Genomic DNA, 24812 nt, shown 5'->3' with positions numbered 1-24812 from the left:
AATGCTCTTTTGAGGCGGGCGGCGAAGGGTGCGGTGGTGCAGAAAGAACCAATGGAAGAACGAAGGACGACGACTTAGTAGTGATCATAGCTGCGGGGGTAACAGAAGAGAAGAAGGCAAAAAGCAGAGGGCGAAAGGAAATGATGGACAGACGACGAGTTAGTGACGATGACGGCAGGCGCTAGCGGTAGTAGCAGGCCTCCTTCTTCTGCCTGGAGCCTGTCTTACGCTGCCGGCATAGAGAAAAGGAAAGAGGGGTGCTGACTGGCCGGTGGTGGTCGCAAAGTGGAAAGCGGTGGAGAAAGAGAGTTCCTGCTCTTCAACAGCTGCTGCCTCTGCTCTCGCAAGGAGAGGAACAGTCCCAGCTTGGAAAAGTTAGAAAGCAGATAGCGGATAAGTGGCGTAGGAACTCTCTCTCACAAGCGCTGCTCAACCTTTTTCTTTTCGGTCATTTCTCTTTGGGATTCTCACTCGCGTTCTCATTCGTCCTTTTCCTTGTTGTTGTTGTTGTTGTTGTTCAAACTCTCTCCTTCTCTTTCTCGGGTAAATGTAAGCTGCCGCAAGGCGAGAGCTGAGATCCGACACTCTGACCACTGACTGGTTTGTGCTGTGTTATAGACTGTACACCGCATGGGAGCCGTTGTAAGCGCGCTGGAATTGTTGGAGTCGTCGGTTGGAACCTTGCTTTTCCGCCATACGCCGTCCAGACTACATACAAGATGAGCAGTCCGGCAAAGAGATATGTAGTACGTAAGTGAGCGGGAAACGACTGCACGGAAGGGATACGAAGACAGGGAAAGCGGATGAAAGAAATAGCGGGTCGTGACCGTAGGGGTAGCAGAATATGAGAGATAGTAACGAACGAAGCAACGGGCGTACGGACGCATGTAACGTGCGAATGTACGTCAACCTACCCTTCCTGGCAGCCAGACATCCAAGCAGCCGGTCAGTAGCATTGGACGGAAAGAGTAAAAGCCATCTGACGAGATGAGTGGCAGTGAGTAGTTCAATAAGCCATGGAACGGCATGCCGTCATCGCCCCCACGACTGCTCCTCTGTACGTCGAAAAAGAAGAAAAACTACGCGAGTGTCATCGTCATCGTCGCCGCCGCTGCTGCTGCCCATTGTCGTGGACAGTAGCAGAACATAGAAAGGCTGAGTGTTGATGATGGTGATGGTGATGCTGCTGACGCCATTACGGCACTGAGGCTGCTGGCGTTCCTGCTTTTCCTATTTAGAAGGAATAGCGCCAGGAGGCAACGTATATGCAGGCTACCACTGCCGGCTAGTATGAAATGAATGGAGGATCGAATACACTTGCGGGGGAAAGTTAAAAGATTCTGCCAGTGCTGCCGCTGCTGGGTAGGATTGTGAGAAAAGAGTGCAGGACAAGAGCGGCCCATCGGAGAATGTAACAGTGGCCAACTGAAAGAAATGAACTGAGGCCACGTTTTCGGGAAACAAGGGACCTTGCAACTGGGAGGACTGGGATCGGTCGGTCGGTCGGTCGGTCGGTCGATCGACTGGGGTAGAGCTCGAGCCTTTCTACTCCTCCCTTCGCCTCCTTCTCCGTATCCTGACGTCCCGAGAGCTGGGCCTCCTTCGTGAACATCCTCCATTGTACATGTACTCTTTTCCATATGTATACACATACATACACACAAACTCATGCATACACAGACGGACCAACCGACAGACAGACAGACATGCACATACCGGAGCGCACACTTTTTTTCATTGCTGTTCGCACCATGCAGTATAGGAAAGATCTAAGGGGACTGTCCACTAGCGAGAGTGCTTACGTCGGCGTAAGTGTACCTAAGGCAGCAGAACGGAAGGAAAACCAACAGGAAAAAACAGCAGTTCCACAGGAGAAGAGAAGAGCAGAGGGGAACAACGGCGGTCTCGACGATGGGTGGAAACACGACCATCAGCTAGAAATTTAGAATCGTCATCAAACTGCATTATCCTAGTGCTACTGCGTTTGTCAAGATGCCTGACCGTACGACATGGTACATCAGTGCGAGCTCGTTGAATGAATCGTTCTTTGATGTCGGGTCGAAACCCAAACTAAGGCAAACGAAGCGAACGGCTGCTGCCAATTTGCGTTACTGTTGGTATGATATCGTCGTCTCCGCACGGAACAGATTTCGCACGAACGACAATGTCAGCTGGTCCTCTTTTTCAACCCTGAGCACATGACCTGAGGAGACCTGGTCTATCCAGGTCATCCCTTCAACACCCAAGCAGCGTATTAGCGTATATGAGAAATCGTCGAACTCATCACCTTACTCATGACGGATGGTGGCGCATAATAGTACACCGTTATAATAATACGGTTTGTATCATCACACCTGCTGGCGTCGCTGTCATTCAACTACAGCACAAAAATTTTACCCAGAAGTGGCCTCCCAGGTCAGTGGACGCTGAAATTGAATCCTTCTATACTTCGGTAAATGTATTGCCAATAGTGGGCCTAGAGTGCGAATACATGTGGTGTACAGCCTCTCTTGTTTTCTGCTTTTTTGTCTTCTGCTGACCGTCAGTGGTCTTGTCATGACTCCGGTAGCGATGGTCAATGATGGCAATGTGCTGATTGTGATGGTACTGATGCTAATGGTGCAAGTTACGCCGAAGCACTTTCGCCGCTTCGTCCTTGCGTGCCCGCGTGTTTGTGGCCATGTTCGGCCCTTGTCCGCCTATAAGTTTGAAGAAGACGCTGCTGCCACGTTGTGGCCGGAACAGCCGCTGTGGCCGCCACCGTCGCTCTCAACAAACACGGGCACTAGTGGCATCGCCACAGCGACGATCACGGCCGGTCCTGCTGCTGCTACTGTGTTCGCTGCCGCGTCAGCAGCTCCCAACATCAGTGCCGGTTCCTCTGCTATTTGTACAGCAGCACCGCTGGGAGGTTCAGGGGAAGCTGAAGAAGCAAAGCGAGAAGGAGAATGGGAGAAGGAGAGAGTGGAGGATAAGAAAGACGAGCGCGGTAAGAAAAGGATGCCGAGGAAGCGACATGACAGCGTCGGCAGAAAGATTCAGTAAGAAAAGCAGGGCGGCAGGCAAGCGGGGCAGATTAGGAAATAAAAAAAAAAGGCAACAAGGGGATGAAGATCGGTTGGTTAGTTCTTCCTAGTAGTCGTGGTAGTAGTAGTGATAGTGTAGTGGCTAACAGCGGGTAGCAATCGTGCAAGCTGCCTCCCGGGTGGATGAAAGAACGAACGAGCAGTCAGGCTGTCGTCGTCGTCGGCAAAAAGCCCTTGCCGACACCCTCTCCCGGCGTTCTCTTAGTGACAAGGACCCGCGCATTTCCCTCCTCATTTTCCCCCGATTTCTCCTCATGTTCCCTTTCGGCCTGTCCGTGTCACTACGACTTACCACCGCTGCTGCCTACCCCTCCCTTCCCCCATACTTTCCGTTTTACCACGTCTCCTGCGCCCTCCTCGTCGTCGTCGCTACCTCCTCCTCTCTCTGCCCATCCTTTCCATTCCCTCTTTTCGATCTCCTGCTCCTTTTTCTCCTCGCCTTTGGCGGCGGTGGCGGCGGCGAGGAGGCAGCGGCGGCGAGGAGGCAACGGCGGCGGTGGCAGTTGCTGTGTGTCTCCCTGTCTCGTCTGCGTGTCTTTCCTCGTTTTCTCTCTCTCTCTCTCTCTCCGTTCGGTTCGCCCCCGTGGTGCGCTGCTGCTGGTGGCGGTGATGGTGGCTCGGTGGCTGCTGCTGCTCCTGCTCGATGCCTGCTCGCTGCCTGCGGCCTGCTGCCCGCTGAGGCTCCGTGCGGTCGTTCTGGTAGCAGCCCTGCCACCCATGCCACCGAGTAGGCTTAACTCGCCCTGTCGCCGACTTGCCGAAATTCGACGGTGACCAGGGTGTGCGTCGATCGGTTGACCGTCTAACATCACCAACCGACCCGCCGGCGTCGCCGCCCCCCGCCGCCGCCGCCCCGGGCTGGGTGGTCCGGCAGCGCGCGACCGCGGCCTTAGCCAGCGGGCGCAGGCTGCTCGAAAAAATCCGAGTGTACAGCATTACAGCAGTGTACAGCAGGAGCAGGACGAACAGCAGCAGCAGCAGCATCAGCATAACCAGTGGCAGTGTAGGGTACCGAGGGCGTGGAGTGCAACATGGCAGTTCGTTACTGTTTCCCCTCAAAGTATTACTACATTACTACGACGGCCTGGAATAGGACGGCCGCTACTCGCGAGTCTCCATCCTCCGCGACCTCCGACCTGCCGTGTGAGTAGAAATCGTCGTACAGTGTGTCCGCCTCGATCTGTGTCTAAAATAACAAAACCCGTCGGGCCCATCGACTCGACAGTGGTAGCTCCATAAAAAGTAGCACAGTGTCTGGGTGCAAGCCCGCTACCAGGGGGCAGCCAGGGACTAACGTACCTTGGTCGGCCATTGCCTCTTGTAGCCGTGAGCACTGTAACGCTCTTTTCGCGGCCATCTAGCGCGCTGTCCCATGATAGCGCGGAGCGCATTACGGGCATTGCCTGGTTAACAGCGACGATCGCCTACGAGTATTGGCAATCTAAGCGAGACTAGGCAGGGTCTTTGCTGAGGTCACCTTCTCAGTGTGTTTTCGATCTGTGCTCCCCAACTCACGATAGTTATCTTGATTCGCGTTAATGATTTCCCAATCGCCTTGTTACCTGCCTATGACGAGGTGGCCTGCGCCATTGAAGTCTGAGTCTGTCCTATATATATAATCTGATCTGGTCTGCCGACATCGCCATCGCCACTATCACCGGCGTAGTGATTGCTCGCCGCCGAGCCAATAACCGCGCGAACCGTGTGTAGCGCGAAACAAGGACGCTACTGACCGCGCCCGGGCACGATACCGTCGCCGTCCCGGGCGCTCTGCACTCATTTTATGTGCGGTTGTGTGACGAAAAGGAACCATCGTAAATAGTTGTACGCTGTTGTTATTCACTGTGATTGGATATATTTGTACGTAAACCTCGTGTTGACGCCCGTCGCTCTTGTTATATTGTTGATAACCAACGAGACAAACGTTTCAAGTCTTCAGCCTTCTCCACTTCGTTCTTCTTCATCTCCAGTCGTTTAGCCAATAGTTCTCTCCGTGCCAATAGAGTGTGCGCCTGCCTGCCAGCCAGTACCGCGTGAGATTCTATGGTGGCGTTGACTACCGAAAAGTCGGGTAAGAATTAGCGACTAGAGACACAGTAGACGAGACCAGCAAGGAGGTTTTAAAAGCACCCTCGCTCTTTGACTGTAGCGTTCATCATCATTATCATCATCATAATCACCCTCAACAACAGCAGCAATAGCAGCAGCAGCAGCAGCAACAACCGCAGCAGCAGCAGCAGCGGCGGCGGCGGCAGCAGCAGCAGCAGCAGCACAGTACTTATGCTGCTGCTGCTGCAACGGCGAGACGCTGCTGCTACTGCTGTTGCTGCTGCTGCTGCTGCTGCTGCTGCTACTGCTGCTGCTGCTGCTGCTGGTGACGGTGGTACTAGAAGCTGGTCATAGCCGTGATAGCATTAATACACTTGGTGTACAGTCAGTATGGCTCGAGCGGCCAGTCCTGCCGTTTGTCTGAAGTCCCTTTATCCTGAAAGATGTCGTCGTGTGGCGCCAGCCGCCGGCTATCACGACGACTAGCAAGGTCATCTAGCTCTGTCTATTCGCGCACATCCAGAGATAGAGTCAGTCAGCAGCGACTGATAGCGCATTTTTCGATTGCTCGGTTTGCTGCCTGGCAGGTGACAGAACCAGTCTCTCTGGCGAGAGCTATTCAATAATAATAATTCTACGGACCGCATGAACATCGCCGGGCACTGTGCGGTTGCCTAAGGTCCCGTGGCTTCCAGCTAGTAGGTAGCGGTTAGCCGGCCAAACATTCACCCATCTTTGTCGGTTCGAAGCAAAACTGATGCCATCGCATCGCTGGTGGCGAATCCGGGTGCGGCATGGAGGAACCGCTAAGGCGACGACGTAGCTACCCCGTTTCCATTATCGCAAGCCATTGTGGCTCCAGATATTATAGTGTTGTCTTCTCAATCGTGCGCCCAATTATACATAGTTTCCAAAATGATGATCGCTTTGTAATCGTGCTCAGTGACACCGGTGCCACCTCGTGGTTGATTTTTTTCCTTTCCTTTCTTTCTCAACTCAGATACAATGCTTATCGCTTATTGAAAGCTGACGATGAGATTACTCAGACTGGCGACGACCGGTGATTATTGTTTTTGCCATCTTTTAGCCCAGCGTGACTAACGTTTTAGCAATGATTGGCTACGCATATCGAATTCCTCGTCAAGCCGTAAACATGAACATGATAAATGCAAGTTCTTGGCCGCCAAGCAAGCATATAAAAAATCTTATTTAATCACGTATAACTAGCGACAAGTCTGACACATCACAACCAGTGTGACGAGTGGCCTTAATAACGTTGTTTACCAAGTGTCATTGCTTCGGAGCTCCGTGCCGTCAAGTGGCTAGCTATTTGCTTTCTAGCTGATATCTTTACCTGTCGAACTTTCATGGAAATGCGTGAGTGTGTAGCACCCACCAATTATATAGACACATTTTATTACTGTTTTTACTTCTTACTCTCTCTTAGAAAGAACGATCATGTTCTTTCTTAACCATTCACCCTCGTTTATTTTCCTCCGCGGTTTCTCTAGCCGTTCTGGCCTCTATTTAGCCGTTGCGCATCCCTTTGTCAGCATATGTATGTGGAAATCTACAGTGTCCGTCTGTATGTGTCGCAGAGACAGAGAGGTAGACAAACCGACAGACTGACAGACAGACAGACAAACAGGAAGTGAAGTACCGCCGTTAGCGCCGCCCATCGCTGCTGTCAGGATCAAATCTCTGCTAATCAAGTCTGGTCACCGCCCCTGCCGTGTCTTTTTGATCCTGTCCCCTAACTAAAATATCGAATGTTGATGAGCCTATATTTCTCTCATTCTCTCTTTCTGTGGGGGGGGGGGGGGGGGGCATTCTGCTTTTTTTTCTCTGGCAGAAAGACCAGTGTGCGCATGCTTTCACATTTTGTACACCTATTCCCCGCCCCGCCCCATCTCCTTCTCTTTCTATCTTATTGACTCTTTCACTCGTAATATAAAAGCGTGACACGGCAGATCGCGTCTGCTTGCTGCGTCTGCCTGTCCGTTTCCGTTTATTCATCTGTGTGTGTGTGTGTGTGAGTGTGTGTGCTTCTAATGTTAGTAAGAAGGGAAATGTTCCTTCTTATCTTTGAGTCACTGACCGTCTATCAGGTTTCTTTATTCCTTCGTTTCCCTTCATTATCTTTTTTGCAACTTCCTTCTCTTTTGCTTTTTTATCTGACAGGATGAGCGTGCCTGACGAAGCGTCCTGGTGGCAGTCAACTCGTACGTCGTCGCCTGGGGTTGTTGTAGCCACTCCGATCCGCGCCTACTACCCAAACATCAACCGACCGGAATATCATCAGCTACTGTTACTATTGCTAGATCAACCAAACAATCAACCCGAGGACCTGATCCACGCGCTTTTGCCGTCGTCCTGCGCCTTCTGTCCGCCTGCCGTCGACGAACAACAACAAAACGGAGAACACAAAGGGATAGGCAAACAACAACAACAACAACAATATCAGTGTGCGCAGTGTCAACGGAAACAGTCACTGTTATTATTGAACCTAGCGCTGAAGCCATTCATACGACCGCAACAAACACAGAAAAGAAACGACCTTTTCTCTTACCGTAACAGGCCTACAAACCACAAGCTACTGCAACAATCAGTGCTTGACCTTCGTGCGTCTCTGACCTCTGTGTTCACCTTTAATAGTCCACCAAAAGATTGCTGGACTAGACACGTGCGTACAATTTCTTACCTGAAGTTGCTGCCCGTTGTCACTGCAATTTCAAATACAGCCGCAGTTGCCGAGATCGACAAGACCACCACTACTTCTATTGCTACTAGTACTACTTGTTTGAATAATAATTCAACTACTACAACTAATATTAGGACTTCAACTACGAGTATTTCTACTTTTACTTCAAGTTCTGCTACGACAACGACAACAACAGCTGACCAACTCGGGATCTGTCGCCGCCGTTATCACAACAATCGCACAACAAATCTCGAATTGTTGGCTCCCGAATTCACAATTAGAACGTCCATTCCGGAGGGTGAGCTCATTGACCCTATCAGCTGTGGTGGTCAATCACAGTGGATCATAGACACAGTAAGGTCGTGGTCACCATCACCGCGCGCAGAACTGCTGGACGCCAGCAGGCCATCATCGGGCAATAATTTGGAGGGCAAACAAGTTCGAGGAAACGTAGTCGTCGTCGTTGATCTTTTTCCTCTGCAGCTATCCGAGGAAGCGGAACCCCAAGACGAAGTAGTTGTCGAAGCAGCAGCGAAAGGAGAACAGAATAGCGATAAGGTATCTGAATCTTATTGTCTAGTTCGAGAACTATTGCTGCAAACGTCAGAGCCACTGTCTGACAAAGAAATCGACCCGTACGTCAAATTCGGCGGTCGGAGGCCAGACGGGCCTTGCAGCAGGACCAAAAGCATTAGTTGGATTACTAACCGTTTCAGCCGATATAGTAACATCGCAGTGTCTCGGTGGCTATAAGCTGCAAGCCGTACGCTGGCGCCACGCGCTGCCAAACCGTGAGCTGGCGGCGTGACTTCCCTGTCCCGCCTTGCCTCCACGCACTGGCCCCACCCAGCTCGGCCACGAAAAACGTTGGCCTCCTGTGAGCATGGGAAATAAACTTGGTTGTTCGTGCGCCCCGCTGACGAAGAACAAACCGCCGGGCGGACGGCCGCCGGAAAATGAACCATGGATGAACCTGCGACGAAGGGACGGCCATCTGCTTCGGTTATGGGCAGAGGTCTTCCACGTCAGCGGAACAGGTCAGTACATGTGTAGAATATTTACGTCGAATAATTAAGGGGGGGTTGGGGTACATGCTATCCGAAACGCCTATTTCTTTCGAGCTGGTGCATTTTGTATACTTAATTCATATATAGACACCTGCGCATTAGCAAAAAATCGACAACGGCAATAATGTTATATCATTATTATCCGAAAATCAGACCAATTAAAAAAGGTATCCTGTATAGAACATTACGTTCTGATTACTCGACCGATTCTGCCTAATCGTTTTTTCATTTTCACTTATTCCTACGCACACCTGAACTAGTTTCGTTTAATTGGACTTACTTATAATGGCACAGTGCTGTATTTTCTAAATTGGATCTAGGTCATCTTTAACAGGGAAGTAAGTTGGGCATGAAGAAAACCCATATTCTCGTTTGTACCTATTCAAAGGATGTCCTTCCAATAAAATCGTTCCTTATGTTCTCTAATTTAAGCAATCGAAAATAGATTATGCCCAAAACCAGCGATGGAAGTAGATGTTGGCGTTGATGGGGACTAACGCGTCCAAGTCACTGTGAGACATTCGATTAGTATATGCCCATGCGATGCAGCAACCCGGTGGTCCACGGGATCAATACGAGGCATATTTGTACTTGCTTTAAACAAAGGTCAGAGCCAGCTGCGCACGAAGTCGATAACGGTTAACTCAGCCTCAGACATTTACGAAATAGAAGCAGTGCCAACTATGGCGGTGGACGACACAAATCCTTTCCGTTCGTTAACTTGAAGAGGCAGGACGCTCGATCTGAAAGTTGGTTTCGTGTTTACAGTAAACGCGAAAGCTATATCAAGAGAGGTTTGTTTCAATTCAAAGTGTTGATTATACATAGCAGCAGAACGAATGGCTATCGGCCCAGGTTAGCGGCCACAACGCACTAGAGAGCTCATGATTTAGCTTTAGAAACAAGACCCGTGACGATGGGACGTCCGCGAACGATTCACACGTTAATGATATGAACGATTTTTAATTCGTGCACCAAACGCATGGAGATCCGTTAGTTACTTGATCGAGATATAGAAACAATGTTCATTTGTCATAGTCAAGCCAGCGAAAAAAACCTCGAACATTTACTGAATGCCAAATCGAATAATAAATATATGTATAGTATAATTTCACCTTGGTTTTGTTTTCATTTTGACATCGTTTTCACATTGTTCGTTTGTTGCTGCACCTTTTATTGTTCTTTTGACTACGGTGAGCAGGTGGGGCGATAAAATGGCAGCGCGTATCCGAAGACTTGGTACCAGTGAACGTAACCTGCCTCCAAGACAACCCGGATATTGTCTTCCACATCACGGCGTACGGCTCGCAGGTAGACAAGATACTCGATGTCAGACTGGTACAGCCGGGAACACGTTTAGGTCAGGCTTCTGAGTGCTTCATTTACTGGAAGGACACACACACAGGAGATACGTGGGGTCTCAACTTTACCTCCCCGAATGATGCCAAGCAGTTTCGAGAATGCTGCGTAAGTAAACCTGACAAACAATAGCGATATAGATAGTAGAGATAAAGCGAAACTATTCGATATATTGCCTCGTTACCTTGAGCGCCTGTTTTTACCTCAGTCGCGAATAACGCGCACATTAGCCTAATGTTCTAAAACTATTTGTTGCCGCCCGCACCTCAACTCACCCTTTCATCGATGGTTCACGTTGACTATTGTTACGTGTTTTGCTCACCCCAAAAACTAGCTATATAGTGAATCTATTCAGACAGGCTCGAAATGTCCATAGATATTTGTGTAACAGTAAGAAATGGCGTAATCTTGGACGGTCGAATTTATGAGAGTTTCTTGATTCGAATCATAAATAATAAAGCTAAAATGAATAGTAGTCAAAAATAAGGCTGACATGTTCTCTCTATTTAATAACACATTGCCCCTTATCGGCACATGTCCCATCTGCCTCACTGGTTGATTATAATTTGCCCATGGCACTGAGTGAAAACTCTCCAGCACGATGCACGTCTCCGCTCCTCCTGCACGCTGTGTAGCATCTTTACGAATCGTAGATATGGTTCATTTGAGTGTGGCGCGTGCGATCTTCTCGTTGGTAATTTAACCACCGTCCCTTTTTCCATTTGTCAAACTAACCTGCGTGAATATCTTTGAAAATAGCACCGTTGAGCCTTAAGCTTATGACATGCTTTGTTTGTGGGCAGGGACAATTTTGGTGGCAATGTTCAAACGTAATCAAGGAACTCTTGAATTTAACTTTTTCTAGAAAAATAAACACAAGATTTGATAATACGTATACCTATCAGATGCGTTAATTATGAAGTGGTCCGACCCAGTATTGCCTGCTTGTTAGAAAAATTCAAACTCTATGGTACAATATTGAAATTCATAATTATGGAGAAAGCTTTGAGCGCTAACAGCAGCTGGCCATGCAGGGGGCCAGCAATGCGACCGCTCGAATTCAAACAGTCTTTTTCCGTCACCCTGACGCCATTTATCTCCCATGTTGTCGCTAATATCTATCATGTACGAGGCTTCTGTTCTATCGATTCGTCTCAGTATCCCACTTTGCATGGCATGACGTGCGGGCTTCGTTGTTCGTAACGCTGTGTCTCACGCCACAAAACAGCAACAAAGCTTATCAGGCAAACCTTCCACGTGCATTTCAGTCGTCGACATTCAAATTCTCAAGAAAGGCTTCTTCCTCGTACTCGCTCAAACTAGACGCTAACAATAAGGCAAGTACTATTTCGCTCATCAACAACAGTTGACTTCCCTGCTCCACTTCCTAGCCCTTCGTACACTAAGCTCGACACCGAAAATACGTTCATCTCATGAATGAAGCATCACGCCTCGAAACGGGTCATTATAAACCAGCTGAGAATGGACTGCAGTTACAGCAAAGACGTTCATACTTGAGATGGTTGCCTACGCAAATTCGCAAGAACGACATTGGGGAACCAGTAAGAAAGCCATAAGTTTGTACAAAAAAAAAAAAAAAAAAAAAAAAAAGAAAAAAAAAAGGAACAGAACAGCGGGTGGTTTATCTGTTGATAGCCAACAAGGAATCGCACAGCAGCACTGAACGTCATGAGTTGTGTAGTATATCAAAGCGCAATTTTATGATAGTAAGCGAACGACTGCAACCTTGAGCTCGCCTACCAATAAATCGCATTAGTTACACGAGTGGTATGATTAATGCAACTAATGATAATAGACTGCCAATATGTGAATCGTCTAGGTACTCTGCGTCCTATGGCGCAAGGTCGATGGACTGTTGCTGAGACCTATAGACCGGCTTCACAATGACTTCAAAGATTGATTCGCATATTCATCTTTTACCGTTTGCTTAACCATTGGTTTGCACTTGTTTTTCCGCCAATTCCTCTGTCGCCAATTCGTCTCACGTCTGGCTTCCATCGCTTACGACATGCTCACTACTACTACTACTACTACAACTAACCACTACTCGTCCTGCAGAAAGTAAAGGGGAAGCGAAAACCACGGTCAACGCCGAGCTCACCGTCGCGGAATCGAGCAGCCGCCTCCACATCGGGCGGCGAGCTGCAATGTACGTGCATGACGGCCGAGAACCTGCATCGTGCACGAAATGGACGCGTCCGCTACACAGGCGCCGCTACGCTGCCTCGGCCAACGCTGCCACCAGCCAGTTCCTCCGCTAGTTCCGCCCGGCCGTCGGCTGTCGCCGCGGCGCGAGGCGACAAAGGTAAGCGCTCCGTGGAGCGCCAGCAAAAATCCGATCAACAAAATCGAAGTCAGTCGACGCCGCGAGCGCGCCAACCGCAGAGCGTTGGTCAATGCGGGTCTACGCAGCAGACGCCGCAGGCACAAGTGCGTTCCCGACAACAAATCGCCCGCGCACAATACGCCAGTCAACGAAAAGAACAAGCGAAAAGTGTTGACTACTCATCGCAGTATGCGATCAACCAAGTACATCATATCGGTGGCCATGGAGTGCCACCGTCGTCATCTGGGGTACGGTCTCGCAGCCCCCGGCAGGGTGCAGTCGGTTCCAGCGTGTCGATACACGGCCGTTCGAAGAGCTCGGACAACGTTTTCGAGCAAAGCGAACGTGCTGACGAACGTGTTGGTGAACGTGGGGAGAGGTGCGCCACCGCGTGCGGCAATGTATCCGAGCTGAGCGGTCTGGCCGGACTCAGCCTTGACTCAAACACGCTCAAGCGCATGCTCAACCCGTTGCCATCCGGCTCGGGCTCCGCGCATAGCTCACCCGTTGATGCAGTAGCTGGTTGCAGCCTCGGTTCACAACGCGGCGGCCATCCTGTGCCCCTACGGCCGCAAACGTCGCTATCGTCAATGCGTGGTGACGCTCAGCTTCAGCAGATACAACAACTCCAGCAACAGCAGCAGCAACAACAGTCACGAAAACGGGCACAGTCTATGGGCAGGCCGAGTGGACCCCAGCGACAACCATCACGCGATCGAGATCATCGGCCTGATATTGGTACGTGTTTCACGCTGCATTGATAACGGTTTTCGGATTTTTGCGGCTCCGTTTTATCCAAAAAAATTGATATCTAGATTATAATTAACACTAGAAGTTCTCGCCTTCTAATCAATTTAATGAAAATGCAAACTTTATATAGTATCCGTGTGTTACGATTGAGTGTACATACGCATCTAAGTAATCGTACTTTTACTGCTGAACGTCTGCCCTCCTTCGGTTCTAGGTGCTTTTTACCACTACATTATTTTATCCACGCAATACCTTTCCGTATCTAAGCTATATCTCCTAAACATCACTTTTTCTGCTTGCACTTTTTCTGTTCTGTATTTCCCTTGGCAGCTCGAGGTCGAAGCATCGACCGCTTTCTCATTCTCGAATTGGACAATAACAGCCCGGAACACTCATCTGAACAGTACCTTTACGATAACTTATGCTACGCGACGACCCCCAGTTCGTCAAACGAAAACAGTGATATGCCGAGCAGTTCCGACGAGGTGGCTCCCTCCCGCGAGAGGGACCAGGACAGAGAGTCGCCTACCAGTAGACTTCTTCAGGAGTATGAAGCCCATCTGCGCAGCGCCTTAGCCAGAGGACTCGACGCTGAGAGTTATAGTCTTCACACATTCGAGGCTTTGCTAACTCAAAGTATGGAGAATGTCGGTGAGTACGCGGCCATTTAAACTTACGTTGTCTCCCAACCGAATAGAGTTAGCCTAATCTTGCCCTATCAGCTTGTAAGATATTGATACACGGTACACTTAGGTGTATACATGCATACGTCCTCACACGTACACATTCACTCCGCCCATGCAGTATGTGTATAACGCTGCAATTGGATGTAGAAGCAATAGTATCCTTAGTCAGCTATAAGAAGTTCAGCCGTCGCAACATGTCATTATAAAGAATCTAAAGCCATTGTATTTAACTTTCCCCTTATTGCACAAATTCAATTTATACAGGACTAAACTTCTTTATTCATAACTAGTTAGTTTCTCGTATCCGAGTATTCATTAGTTTTATGTAGTACACAGGTATTGCACACCTCAGCTCTGATTCCGTTGATTGCCCCCAATTTAGTATTCGCGTATTTTCACCAAAAGGTGTGTATTTTCCAGTTCCTTTCTTGGCATACTAACACTGTTAAGTTGTAAGCATACTTCTAATCAATCCATTGTATTGCAATGATTTCTGAGCACCGTAAAGAACCCTTCTGCTTGCGCACAACTTGCAGGAGCATGAGACGAGCGGTATGATTTATGTGTTCGTTGATGAAGTTCTACAAAGAGAACGGTTCGTGTGCCGTCTTACTTAGACTGATCTGATGCCACAGAGTACGTTTTTTAGGCCTACAGAGACATTCAAATAATAGCCCCACGCGTTCACAGAGTACGTGTGCCCTGATTTTTCGGGCACCAATTTCGTACATTCATTCAGTGATATATGTATCTATCTGCAATGGGACATTGGTTAGGACATGACGCAAGTTCTTCATCGAGACAGAGTGACGAAAACAGTATAATGATGTCACAAGATGTTAGTGTTTAAGTCAATTTGAGATCACGACCCGTCCGCACCTTCTGGACACCTATACAAGATCGTTCCTAATTATATTGAGCTGCTGACATTTTGTAAAATTTATAAGGAGGGGAGGCTAGTCACCATAAACTCCTTTTGGAATTCTGTAGCGACTGGTTTTTCGTTGTTTCCTATTTTATCAATTCTTCTCTTTCTTTTTTTGCATAGAGTATCCATCGTTGTCGGAATCCATAAAACAGGAGTGGAGGGGGTCAGTGGGAGTAGAGAATAAAAGCCGTAGAAAGTAAGTGGGGTGCGGGGGTGGAAAGGGGCAGAAAAGCGAGTCAGCCACTAAGGCCAGGAGCTCGCAAGCGGTGGCGACAGCGACGGCGACGGCGGCGGGGGCGACAGCAGCACCCTGTGGAAAAGCCACCGCTTCGTCGACTCCGTCCTATTTTGTTGTATGTTTCCTTGGACGCCGTAATTTATCTCGCGCGAACGCGGGCGTTGCAAGAGTGAATTTTAAAAACAATGACAAAAGGTGAGTAATCCTGATAACACCATGATAGGACGAAACTGCGAACGATTTACAGACTGCGGTGGTTTCATCCAAAGTACCAGAATGGTATCATTTCGACTTCCGACAGCCACTAGTTTTGTCTAAATTTGATGATTCTGATGGAACCTAGGCTCGATCTGTTTATTTAGCATATATGTTTGTGAGGGCAAAAAACACTGCTGTGCTAAATGCATTTATAATAATTTGTTTGATAAATGAAGTGACTGCTGTAGTCTGCTTTTCTATATAAAATCCTAAGTATAGACCTCTCCTCAATCTTCAGATACTTGCAGACTTGTACGGCCTTCGTTGAAGCCCTGTATTATAGACCTTTCTTTGTAAACAGCTGTACTAAAAAGTTTAGACTCTTTATATCCGAATTCTTATGCTATCGCACAGATAGATATGGCCGGCAGACTTTTCAACTCGACGCCTGACCATTAAAGATCTATTAACGAGCCAAATACCCATGTAATGATATGTTCTAGAGTAAAAAGACAAAAAGCAAATCGGAATTGAAAGTTTCGTAGCACCCTCTGTCAGGATCGTATTTGTCTAGTTATTTTATTACGCTCCTCCTGTGGACAATCTTTTTCTGTTGTTGTTAGTTGGCTGATCCGGTTGTCGATTGAGGACCTGACGATTAATCGTCCGAAATGCTGTTACCGCATGCTTCAACGACCGCAGCCTGTTGTTGTTTCAGTGGTGCCCTAGTCAAAGCAGTAGTTATTACTGTCTATAAGGAAATACATCCAAATGAGGCATCCCGATCGGTGGTAAGACTTGCCTAAAAAGTGACCTGTCCTCTCTGATATTCTATTACATGGGTAGAATAGGTACAAAAATGCCGACTGCCAATTTGTCTTTAATCGCAATTTGCACCGTTCCATTTTGTTCCCGTCTGAATCTGCTTATCATTAATTAATGTCGATATTTATAAGATAGCGGCCAACAATGCTACGATTTTACCAGCACACCCCTGACACGGAATTGTGTTCGTGTGCAAACAAGATGTACCATTCTGGATGCCTCTTACGTTGTTCAAATAATCGAGAGAATTTCCCAAATGATTAGAACATTTTATGCAGTTGTATATAGTCACCGACTAGAGTAACTGAACAGTTTACAAAGGGTTGACTGGTTAGCAGCGAGACTGAGGCCTCCCCTCCGCGCGCGCCTCCGGAGACCGCGGTGCCTTGCATTGTCCTGAAGGTGCTGGGCAGCGTGGTCCTCCTTGTCTGCACTTTCACCCAACTGTAATATGTACTGTACGATATAATACACGTAAAGTCGATGTGATCTGAGGTAACACACAATCACTTCTGTTCGTGTCTGCTAGCGACGATGAGCTGCTAGTTCGACAACGACGATATGAGATCGGGCCAAGACAGCTTAGCTATAGCATCTAGTCGTCTAGCTTAGTATCTCTGTCATCAATGTCCTAGCAAGCTAATGTGTCAGTCAACTTGTAAGATCAGTCAGCACAATGTTGACCGAAACTTTGCTGTTCTATTGCAGCGTTTCTGCCTCATGGCTTCATCGACCCGGGCTGCACGCAACACCAGCATCTGCATCATCATCATCATGTCGACATGACGCCCTCTGTTAAGGGTGGCATACGGAGATCGTCATCACTGAGGAGCAACTATTTCTAGATAGCTAAATAAGTATATACACATAGACGAGAAAAGGGTGCTCCGTCCGCAAGTAATGCTTCCTTCACTTCAGCCAAGAACAGACACATTCATGGCACGCAGAACTGGAACAGACGATAACCTAAAGGGCTCCTCGCAATTGTCTTATGCGATGTTTAACGAAAACGATCAGCGTCCAACAGCAGTAAATTGGGCCGATGGGCGGAATGCTTCAATAGAGTGACTATAGCCGATCATTCGTGTGGTCGTTCATATGATCGACATATACGGGCATCGGTTGTGTTTGCGTGCCAGGGCAAAGTTGATACTACGGTGCAATTGCACTGAACATACTCTGATGACTCACAAGACTGGCGTCTGTAGAGAATCACATAGAGGACTTGCATTAACATGGTGCTAGAAGCGAATTCGTGTATTATTGACATCATATATCGTTTCGTATCGCCGGAAGAGCGGACAAAGGCCTAATGAGCGGAAGAGTTGTCTATCCCAAGTGAAGAACGAGTCCTATCGGCTTAAAACGTCTCCTATTTTGATTTATATTCTTCGCTTGAGTTTATTTCAACGATTAGTCTAGAGTTATCCGTTTTGCGTTTGACGAACACGCACATGTTGATGGATACAAGTATCTGGGTAGCCGAGACGGTTTATAGCTAAGATAAGAGCTTAAATAAAAAAAAATAGTGTTGTCAGCAGTTCGACGACGGATGTTCATTAACGTCAACACCCCATGAATGACCTCCATTCGTCGTTCAGTCGTGACCATAGCAAACATATTCGCATATCAAGCGTGAGATTAGAAGTGAGCCGTTTTAAGGGCATGAAAAGGAACCGAAAGTAATCAAGCAGGCATTATTGTTCCTACGAAGTTTTCGACAAAAAGGTATATTCGCACATGCTTTAATTGTGAATAGCTGGTGGGTCCTCCTAACGATATATGTCTAGTAGAAAGGCACGTTTACGCTGCAGGCCGTTGTTGTGCATTCTTCGAGTTGCCCTATTTCGACCTCCTGACCTCGGCGTTGGGATTGCCAAATAACGGGAAGACGTGGTCACAAGGTCTGGAAATAATGCTCAACTTTTCCATCCGATGTTGTACAGTTCTAGATTAGATAAGGATCGAAGTATGTGCATGGTCTGTTGAGTTGTTCGACTAATGTAAGAGGGACGTAAAACATATAGGTTGAAATATACGAGTGGTTATCATGACCTTGGATAATGCCAATAGTGAAGAAAACAACTAAGCAAGGAAGGAAGGAAGGATTATCGATTACAGTGAGACAGAGATGATTGCATGAGTTCAGGTCTCTCCCGATGGCCTAAGCCTTTAGTATGACGTGCAATTGTGTTAGCCGAAAAACGGAGAGAACTATTGAATATGATGCAAGTGGATCGAAATCTGCTAAGCCTTACCGCTCAACGGTTGCGGATCGCTGCACCTGGGGCTGCGCTCTTGCGCGCACATATAGGTGTGTGTGATGTAACGATGCCAGGGCTAGAAGTGTTGATTATGGACGGCTTGCGTGCCTGTGGACGTGTCGTCGCCTCAAGCACATCTGTGCATGTGTTAATATAGCGGAAATATATGTTTATAATCGAAGTAACTGATGAAATCGGGAAATTAAGGAACAGGCTGCAGCAATACGGAAAAACGAAATTTGAAGGTATCGAATAGTACTAATACTACTGTAACTACCTGAGCCCGGGTGGGCCGGGTTAAAAAGTAAGTCAAGGCGCGACGGGTCGATTGCACTGATACGTATGCCAGCGACGAGCATATTGATATGGCAGCATTACGAGTTTCCTGACTACGACTACCATTTCTAGTACTGCTATTTGAACGGCTTCTATTATTATTACGAAGATTTAGATTGGTAACTGGACCGGACTAAGGACCGAACACCTGAACTAAACCAGCAGCACAAAGAGGAGAAAGAGAGAAGAGGATACTAACAGCGAAAAGTTAAAAACGCAAAAACTTGCAAACACTAGTTTCTTCAAACTTCTCGTTTACTCTTTTGCCCCTTTCTGCTTCCAGCATTCCATCATTCGATTCTTTCTTTTCTTAGACGGCCTGGTGCATCCTAATTGAATCATCATTTACAGACGTAACGAACTACGTGCAGCAAGGTCGAAACAGCAAAAAAAAGAAAAAAAGGAGAAAAAGTTTGACAGGCGAAGTGAGTAAAAAAGAAAGAAGGATGGTGTATGCGCACTCTCATCGCAGGAGTAACAGTACGAACAACTCGCAGAACACGACACAAAAGTAGTGCGTTGCTCTATATATAAAGGCAAAAACCGCATAATGCGTCACTCGACACGCACTGAAGATCGCTGTTCGCGAAACATATCCTTCACTCAATAGGTCCGGCCCAGTGAAGACCACTGACTATGAAGGTATAGAAATAACCACGGTCCCTCTATGCATGACGGTCGAGATGTAAGCCTTCCAAGGCACGTGGTTCATTGCTACAACGATACCAAAGGATATATGGTTGATTGCGAATTGATGGTAAAAGACGGAAATGTCTAGGCGTTAACAGCTATGCCATCAGACGATCTCATCTGTGAGATGACGCGAAATTGTTATGCTCGAATAGGAGAGAATGCTGTGAGGTCAGGCTTGAATAGAGCTACATCACTTTCTTAATTTCTAATCAGCTGTTCTTCATGAATCGTCCTGTGTCAATTTCGCGTCGGCCGAGGCCCTAAAACCCATTCCCCTCACTCCTGAACAACCTGGTTTCCAAAAGCTGATACAACATAACGTAAGGAATGATAACGTCGTAGTTCGTACGAGTACAGAGGCTCTCCAGATCACAACAATTTAAAACTACTAATTTAACTAATCAAATGCTTCTTGCTGCGGTACATTCGCGCATTTTTCTTATACTACCTTTTTTATCGTTTACAGTAATGTGACCAAGAACCACACGGGAAAACAGAAACAGGAAATACACACACATACACACAAACCTATATATATATATATATATATATATACATACTGTACAGCGTATTGAAAAACCGTACATGCAATCCCTCTTTTGTGTTTTGGAACTCGTATAGTGTTCCCCTTGTCTCATTCTAGCAATGCATTTATTATACGCTATATTCATCTGTAAGTTCGCTTTTTGGCAAAAAAAATATCTTGACGTAGCACTACGGCTGTTGTAATGACTCCACAATGATTTCCTCAGTAACCGCTCATATATAGGTAGCGCTTAAGAAATAACGAATAGGAACTATCGCTGAAAAATAAATACCAACATGGACAGACACACGATATACAAAGATGCATACATAAAAAGAATACATAAAAAGCAACATTCCATGGATTTTAGATTTGGGTTGGTCCAAAACACAATGTTTAAGACAGACCTACAACTGTAGGCCCAGTTCGGGCGAAAAAAATATCAACAACAAAGGAACAAAACAATAAAAAGATATTAACAAAATAATCCAAGAACAATAATGTATATTTAGAAGAGGACTGGTGAGAGCAACGAAGTGAAGACAATTGATTTTGTCACCCTTGCATCTGTTAGCTAGGGAAATACTGAAATACTTGTAATTATTATTGGAAAGTAATTATTGTTATAACGATAAAAAAATTATTATAATAACAATAATATCGATAATTATAAATATAAGTAACAAACAAATAATAAATAATATTTATACAAATGAACTTTGTGGACAATCGTTTTTACTCATAGCAATGAGATGTTTGCTTACATTTATCTTTTAGCAATATCTTATTCTCACCTTTTTAAAGTATTCTCAACTTGAAGCAAACGACGTGAATTTCCTCCCTGCCGTTCGCGCTGTTGCTGTTCGTGCACCTTCGAACTAACTTGAAGTTGTATGGAGATAATTGTCGTATTCGGTTGTATCGGCTAGTACCTTTCTGATGGGTCACGTGTACGGCGTGAGTCTCTATATTTTGAGTAAAGCTTCCTATGGCGTCTCTAGTCAGCCTGCTTCTCTATTAAAATCGCTGATGGTGCGTCTTTCTCAAAGTAATCATCCCAAGGACGAACTTTACAATGGACGAATTCTACTGGCTACCTGACCATAAATGATGGCAGATTGTTTGATTCTGCAGCATGCGCGACAAGGCCTAGCTTAACAGCGTTGGTTTGCTTGGCTCTGATAAGTTGTATGCCAACCGGAGATACATTTTAGCGCTACCAGAAAGAGTTCAGGACACGAATACTAATTACGTCACGGATTCCCCCGTTGGAGGTCAGCAGAACTTTGAAATGCTTTCCTCTTGTTCCCTATTCCATTCCGCTAGAATCGCTGACACTAGCAGAACTACTATTCTTTCACTTCCAGTAAGGCTTTGCCCCTTTTCTGCAAACCTTCTGTACATTAATTGGGTACAATTGACGTTTTGACACAAACATTGCCAATCCATATCCTTCTGACCCAGTAGCTGCGAAATCTAGGAGTCAAACTCACAAACGTAGACACATACAGACACGCACAGAGGCTGTACGTAACTACGTACAGCCCACACAAGACTTCTAAAGCTACAGATCTAATATGCTCCTGTGGCAATTTGATTCATTGTCTACAGACTGTGATGTATATCAAGTTAATCAATAATCACTTAAAGCGACGTAAATTAGTTGCGTAATTGTCAGAAAGTCTATAAACTGTAAATATATTAGACGACTCGGGGGCATCGGAAGTTAGCGATAAGAAGTTTTATTAGTATTTGTTTAATAATTAATTTCTTTTTGTTTGTGTGTTCAAGTGAGTATCCGCCTATATACAGTTGCTATAACGTCCAATTTTTGGAGCTTTAGATTAAAAACCTGTATTTGATAAATATTAAAATGTGAATCGGGCAAATGTAGTGAACTTAACTTACCGAAAGTATTTCAACTGCACTAAAGTTACCTTTTAAATTTCTTGTCTATAAGTCTCAGAATGAAATGTAGCATAGATAGACCAACTAGAGCATATCTATACTCGACATAAGAAACTGTTGACAATATTTGCCTGAAATTGTTTTTTCTTTTACCACTTTGAGCAATTAACCGATAGACTTTTTGAATGGGCTCTCTGCAGTGTCGTTGATGCGGGAAGTGCATACAGAGCTCGAGCAGATCCGACAGGAAGAGCTGGCTCTCGCTAAAAAGCCCGCTCAGCCAGCGGGTGACGTGACGCCCACGAATTCGTGCAACAATAACAACAACAACAACAATAATAATAACAACAACAACAACAACAACAACAACAACAACAACATTCCCAATCGATCATCGTTTGATTCTCGTAAGTCACGACGCTCAAGATAGATATCATTTGATAAATGTGTTGCGGGTAGCGCACCTACGGTGGGAATATCGGTACCTCAATGCAGTAAAATGGAGCCATATTTTTAAACGTTCAAGCCCTTTATCCTCATATATTATACAGTATTTGAACTTATCTAAATAAGAGCTAAGCACAACAGCTGTAGGCGAAATGAGAAGTTTCTTTAAAATAAAAAACCTAAATACGAAGACAATTATAGAGTATATATATTGCCCTTGAGGGTATTATGTATCCTTACGTTCGGGAAATCAATAGCAAATTTCGATGGATAACCAAACAGTAGGAAACCAGCAGCGCAGCCTGAAATAAAAATGAAACAGTTCGGAAGCGTAGCATCTACTCTATAAACATGTAAAAAGATTGTACATTAATGATTCATTCCTGCTTTTTTATAAGTGATAAATTGATAATCGTGCAATGGCGGTGCGCCTCAATATACGACGCAAAAATAGATAAGGAGCTATTTTTACTATAGAAAGGACTAACATCTTGAATTGGAGTGACCAGTCCCTACACCCATGCGTTGGTTAGGTCATTTATTTCGAAAGGGAAACTTCACGGACCGACGACTATAACTTCTCGAAGTGTTTTCGGGCTGCTGCAGGGCTACCCATAGCACATGAGGAATAATTCATTCTATAACATTTGGTTTGAAATTGAAAAAAATTACATAGTATGGTTGTGTTAGTTTAATTTTGTATCAGAGAAATATGTATCAGAGAAAACTCTGTATAAAACAGCCGCTGCCATTTATAGCATTATTCAGAAAGGCAAGCACATCTAGCTCAGCATACTTCATTAATTATACTAATTAATTGATTTTAATTGATACAGTTTCTGTGAAATTGCTCTTCGATCGATTACGCAGATGACACAAGTAGAAAGCCGCTGTGCGGGGTACACGAAATCCAATAGGTTTTTCTTTCATTTGTTATTGTCACAACCACGGCAAACGGGTAATTTAATGGCGTTATGTTTTACTATGGTATGGTATTTGTTGAGTTTTTTTTTGGCACTATTGTGTACTTACTTCTGCGACTTTGCTTCTCTATTGTATTTGAACCATGTCGCCGGGAAAAAACCAGGCACTCTTCCGTCGGCGAGCAGGATGTCCTCTTCCGGTCTTCACGAACGAGGCAGTCTGTCGGGACGGCATTTGTCCGTTCCTAACATAGACCAGGCCCATACCTTATTGAAGCAAAGCTCGATTGAAAGCGCAGACTCGAGAATCTACCTCACATCCTCTGAAGTAAGTAACATAACGGTGTTGATATACATACAAACTGCTTTCGCTACCGACATCTACTCCGACTTCTGGCATAAATAGTGCGCTGTGATTTTCCTTTTTATTTCCTGGTTACATCCATTTTCCAGCAGTAATTGAAACACATGCGAGAGCTGTCGCAAACTACGGGTACGGTGGTCGGGTTCGTCTCTCAAAAACCACCAAATGAATGAAATGCATGAAAGGTTGCGGTAAAAGCTGTCTATACGAGAGAAATTCGCTCAGTGTGAAGGCCCAACATTCTAGCAAGACGTACAAGTATTAGCAAACGTTAGTTTGAATTTTTTCGTGCCGAATCCTTGTGATTACATGAAATATGAAATTATCGGTGTGCATCGATACCTTACAGCTCCGCTGCTGTCGGGATGTACCGCACAGTTTCGAAATAATTATCGGCTGTTCTGTTTTATTGGCAACTACATTTCTATGGCGTTTCACACAAGTGATCGTTTGCTCGGAACGCCGAATTTTTCGTAATTGTTCCTGTGGCGGAATTGGCAGCTCCTACAGATGTGGACAGATATATTAGGAGAAGGACAGATAGACAGGTGTATTATACATAACAGAACAGTCAAACACGTGGGGCTCGTCATACTACTTAAACTGGTTATACGGTATCTAGAAACGACCAACGATTGTGATGATCAGTGTTTTGTTGTATATTGCGGACACCGCGGAAACGAAGTTATTGTTAAAAACATGACATTGATCTGCCGCTAATAGCAAGAGTCGCTTTATCATACGAGGACGCAATTTTACATACTACGTCGTACGCGCATAGCCATGTTCTTCGCAATTCGTACTATGAACACCTACTGATGTTCTAGTATCGACAAATACCTCTTCCATGATCAAGTGACTTGGCTATACCTCAGCTGAGAGAAAAAAAAAACAGGCACTTTGGAATTAGATCACTTAAAGGATACCAATCAACTTTCAAGTTTCAAGGTAAATTCAACGTAATGTTCCACGTTAATAATGACCAACCGAGCAAAAATCACGACTTCAGTAAGTTAGAAACGAAGTATAAAGTTGAATACACTATCGATCAGAGGGCTACGATCAATGAGTGGTAGCCGTTATGGGTCCCAAAAGTATATTAGCTCAGCATATTATA

At 45.9% G+C, this 24812-nt stretch overlaps 2 protein-coding genes across 4 annotated transcripts in view; both read left to right on the top strand.

Annotated features, from left to right (window-relative positions):
• The first annotated feature begins 4056 nt into the window (after positions 1 to 4056).
• LOC147752501 (protein still life, isoform SIF type 1-like) lies at positions 4057 to 12403 on the top strand. 2 transcript variants are annotated; one of them, XM_086971409.1, is made up of 4 exons: positions 4060 to 5157; positions 7317 to 8873; positions 10105 to 10370; positions 11531 to 12403. In XM_086971409.1, the coding sequence occupies exons 2-4, from the start codon at positions 8720 to 8722 to the stop codon at positions 11630 to 11632; spliced, it is 522 nt and encodes a 173-aa protein (XP_086827535.1). In that variant the 5' UTR covers positions 4060 to 5157; positions 7317 to 8719; the 3' UTR covers positions 11633 to 12403. The 2 variants fall into 2 exon arrangements, with proteins under 2 accessions (XP_086827534.1, XP_086827535.1); XM_086971408.1 differs by lacking the exons at positions 10105 to 10370; positions 11531 to 12403 and having other exon boundaries at positions 4057 to 5157; positions 7317 to 8699.
• Positions 12404 to 12428: 25 nt separating this feature from the next.
• Positions 12429 to 24812, top strand: part of sif (guanine nucleotide exchange factor still life) — a 64562-nt gene continuing 52178 nt past the window's right edge. For both annotated transcript variants that reach the window (XM_022846119.2, XM_086971407.1), the window contains exons 1-4: positions 12429 to 13347; positions 13690 to 14010; positions 22162 to 22368; positions 23496 to 23659. In XM_022846119.2, the coding sequence (XP_022701854.2) occupies positions 12441 to 13347; positions 13690 to 14010; positions 22162 to 22368; positions 23496 to 23659 (1599 nt within the window). In that variant the 5' untranslated portion in view covers positions 12429 to 12440. The remainder of the gene's footprint in view (positions 13348 to 13689; positions 14011 to 22161; positions 22369 to 23495; positions 23660 to 24812) is intronic.

This window comes from Varroa jacobsoni, unplaced genomic scaffold, assembly GCF_002532875.2.
Source record: "Varroa jacobsoni isolate VJ856 unplaced genomic scaffold, vjacob_1.0 scaffold_1213, whole genome shotgun sequence".
Classification (NCBI taxonomy): Eukaryota; Metazoa; Arthropoda; class Arachnida; order Mesostigmata; family Varroidae; genus Varroa; species Varroa jacobsoni.
This window is presented reverse-complemented; position numbering and strand designations above follow the sequence as displayed.

Bases quoted from the DNA above. Each gene is read 5' to 3' on its own strand.
- LOC147752501 (XM_086971408.1), top strand. From the start codon at position 7,318: ATGAGCGTGCCTGACGAAGCGTCCTGGTGGCAGTCAACTCGTACGTCG.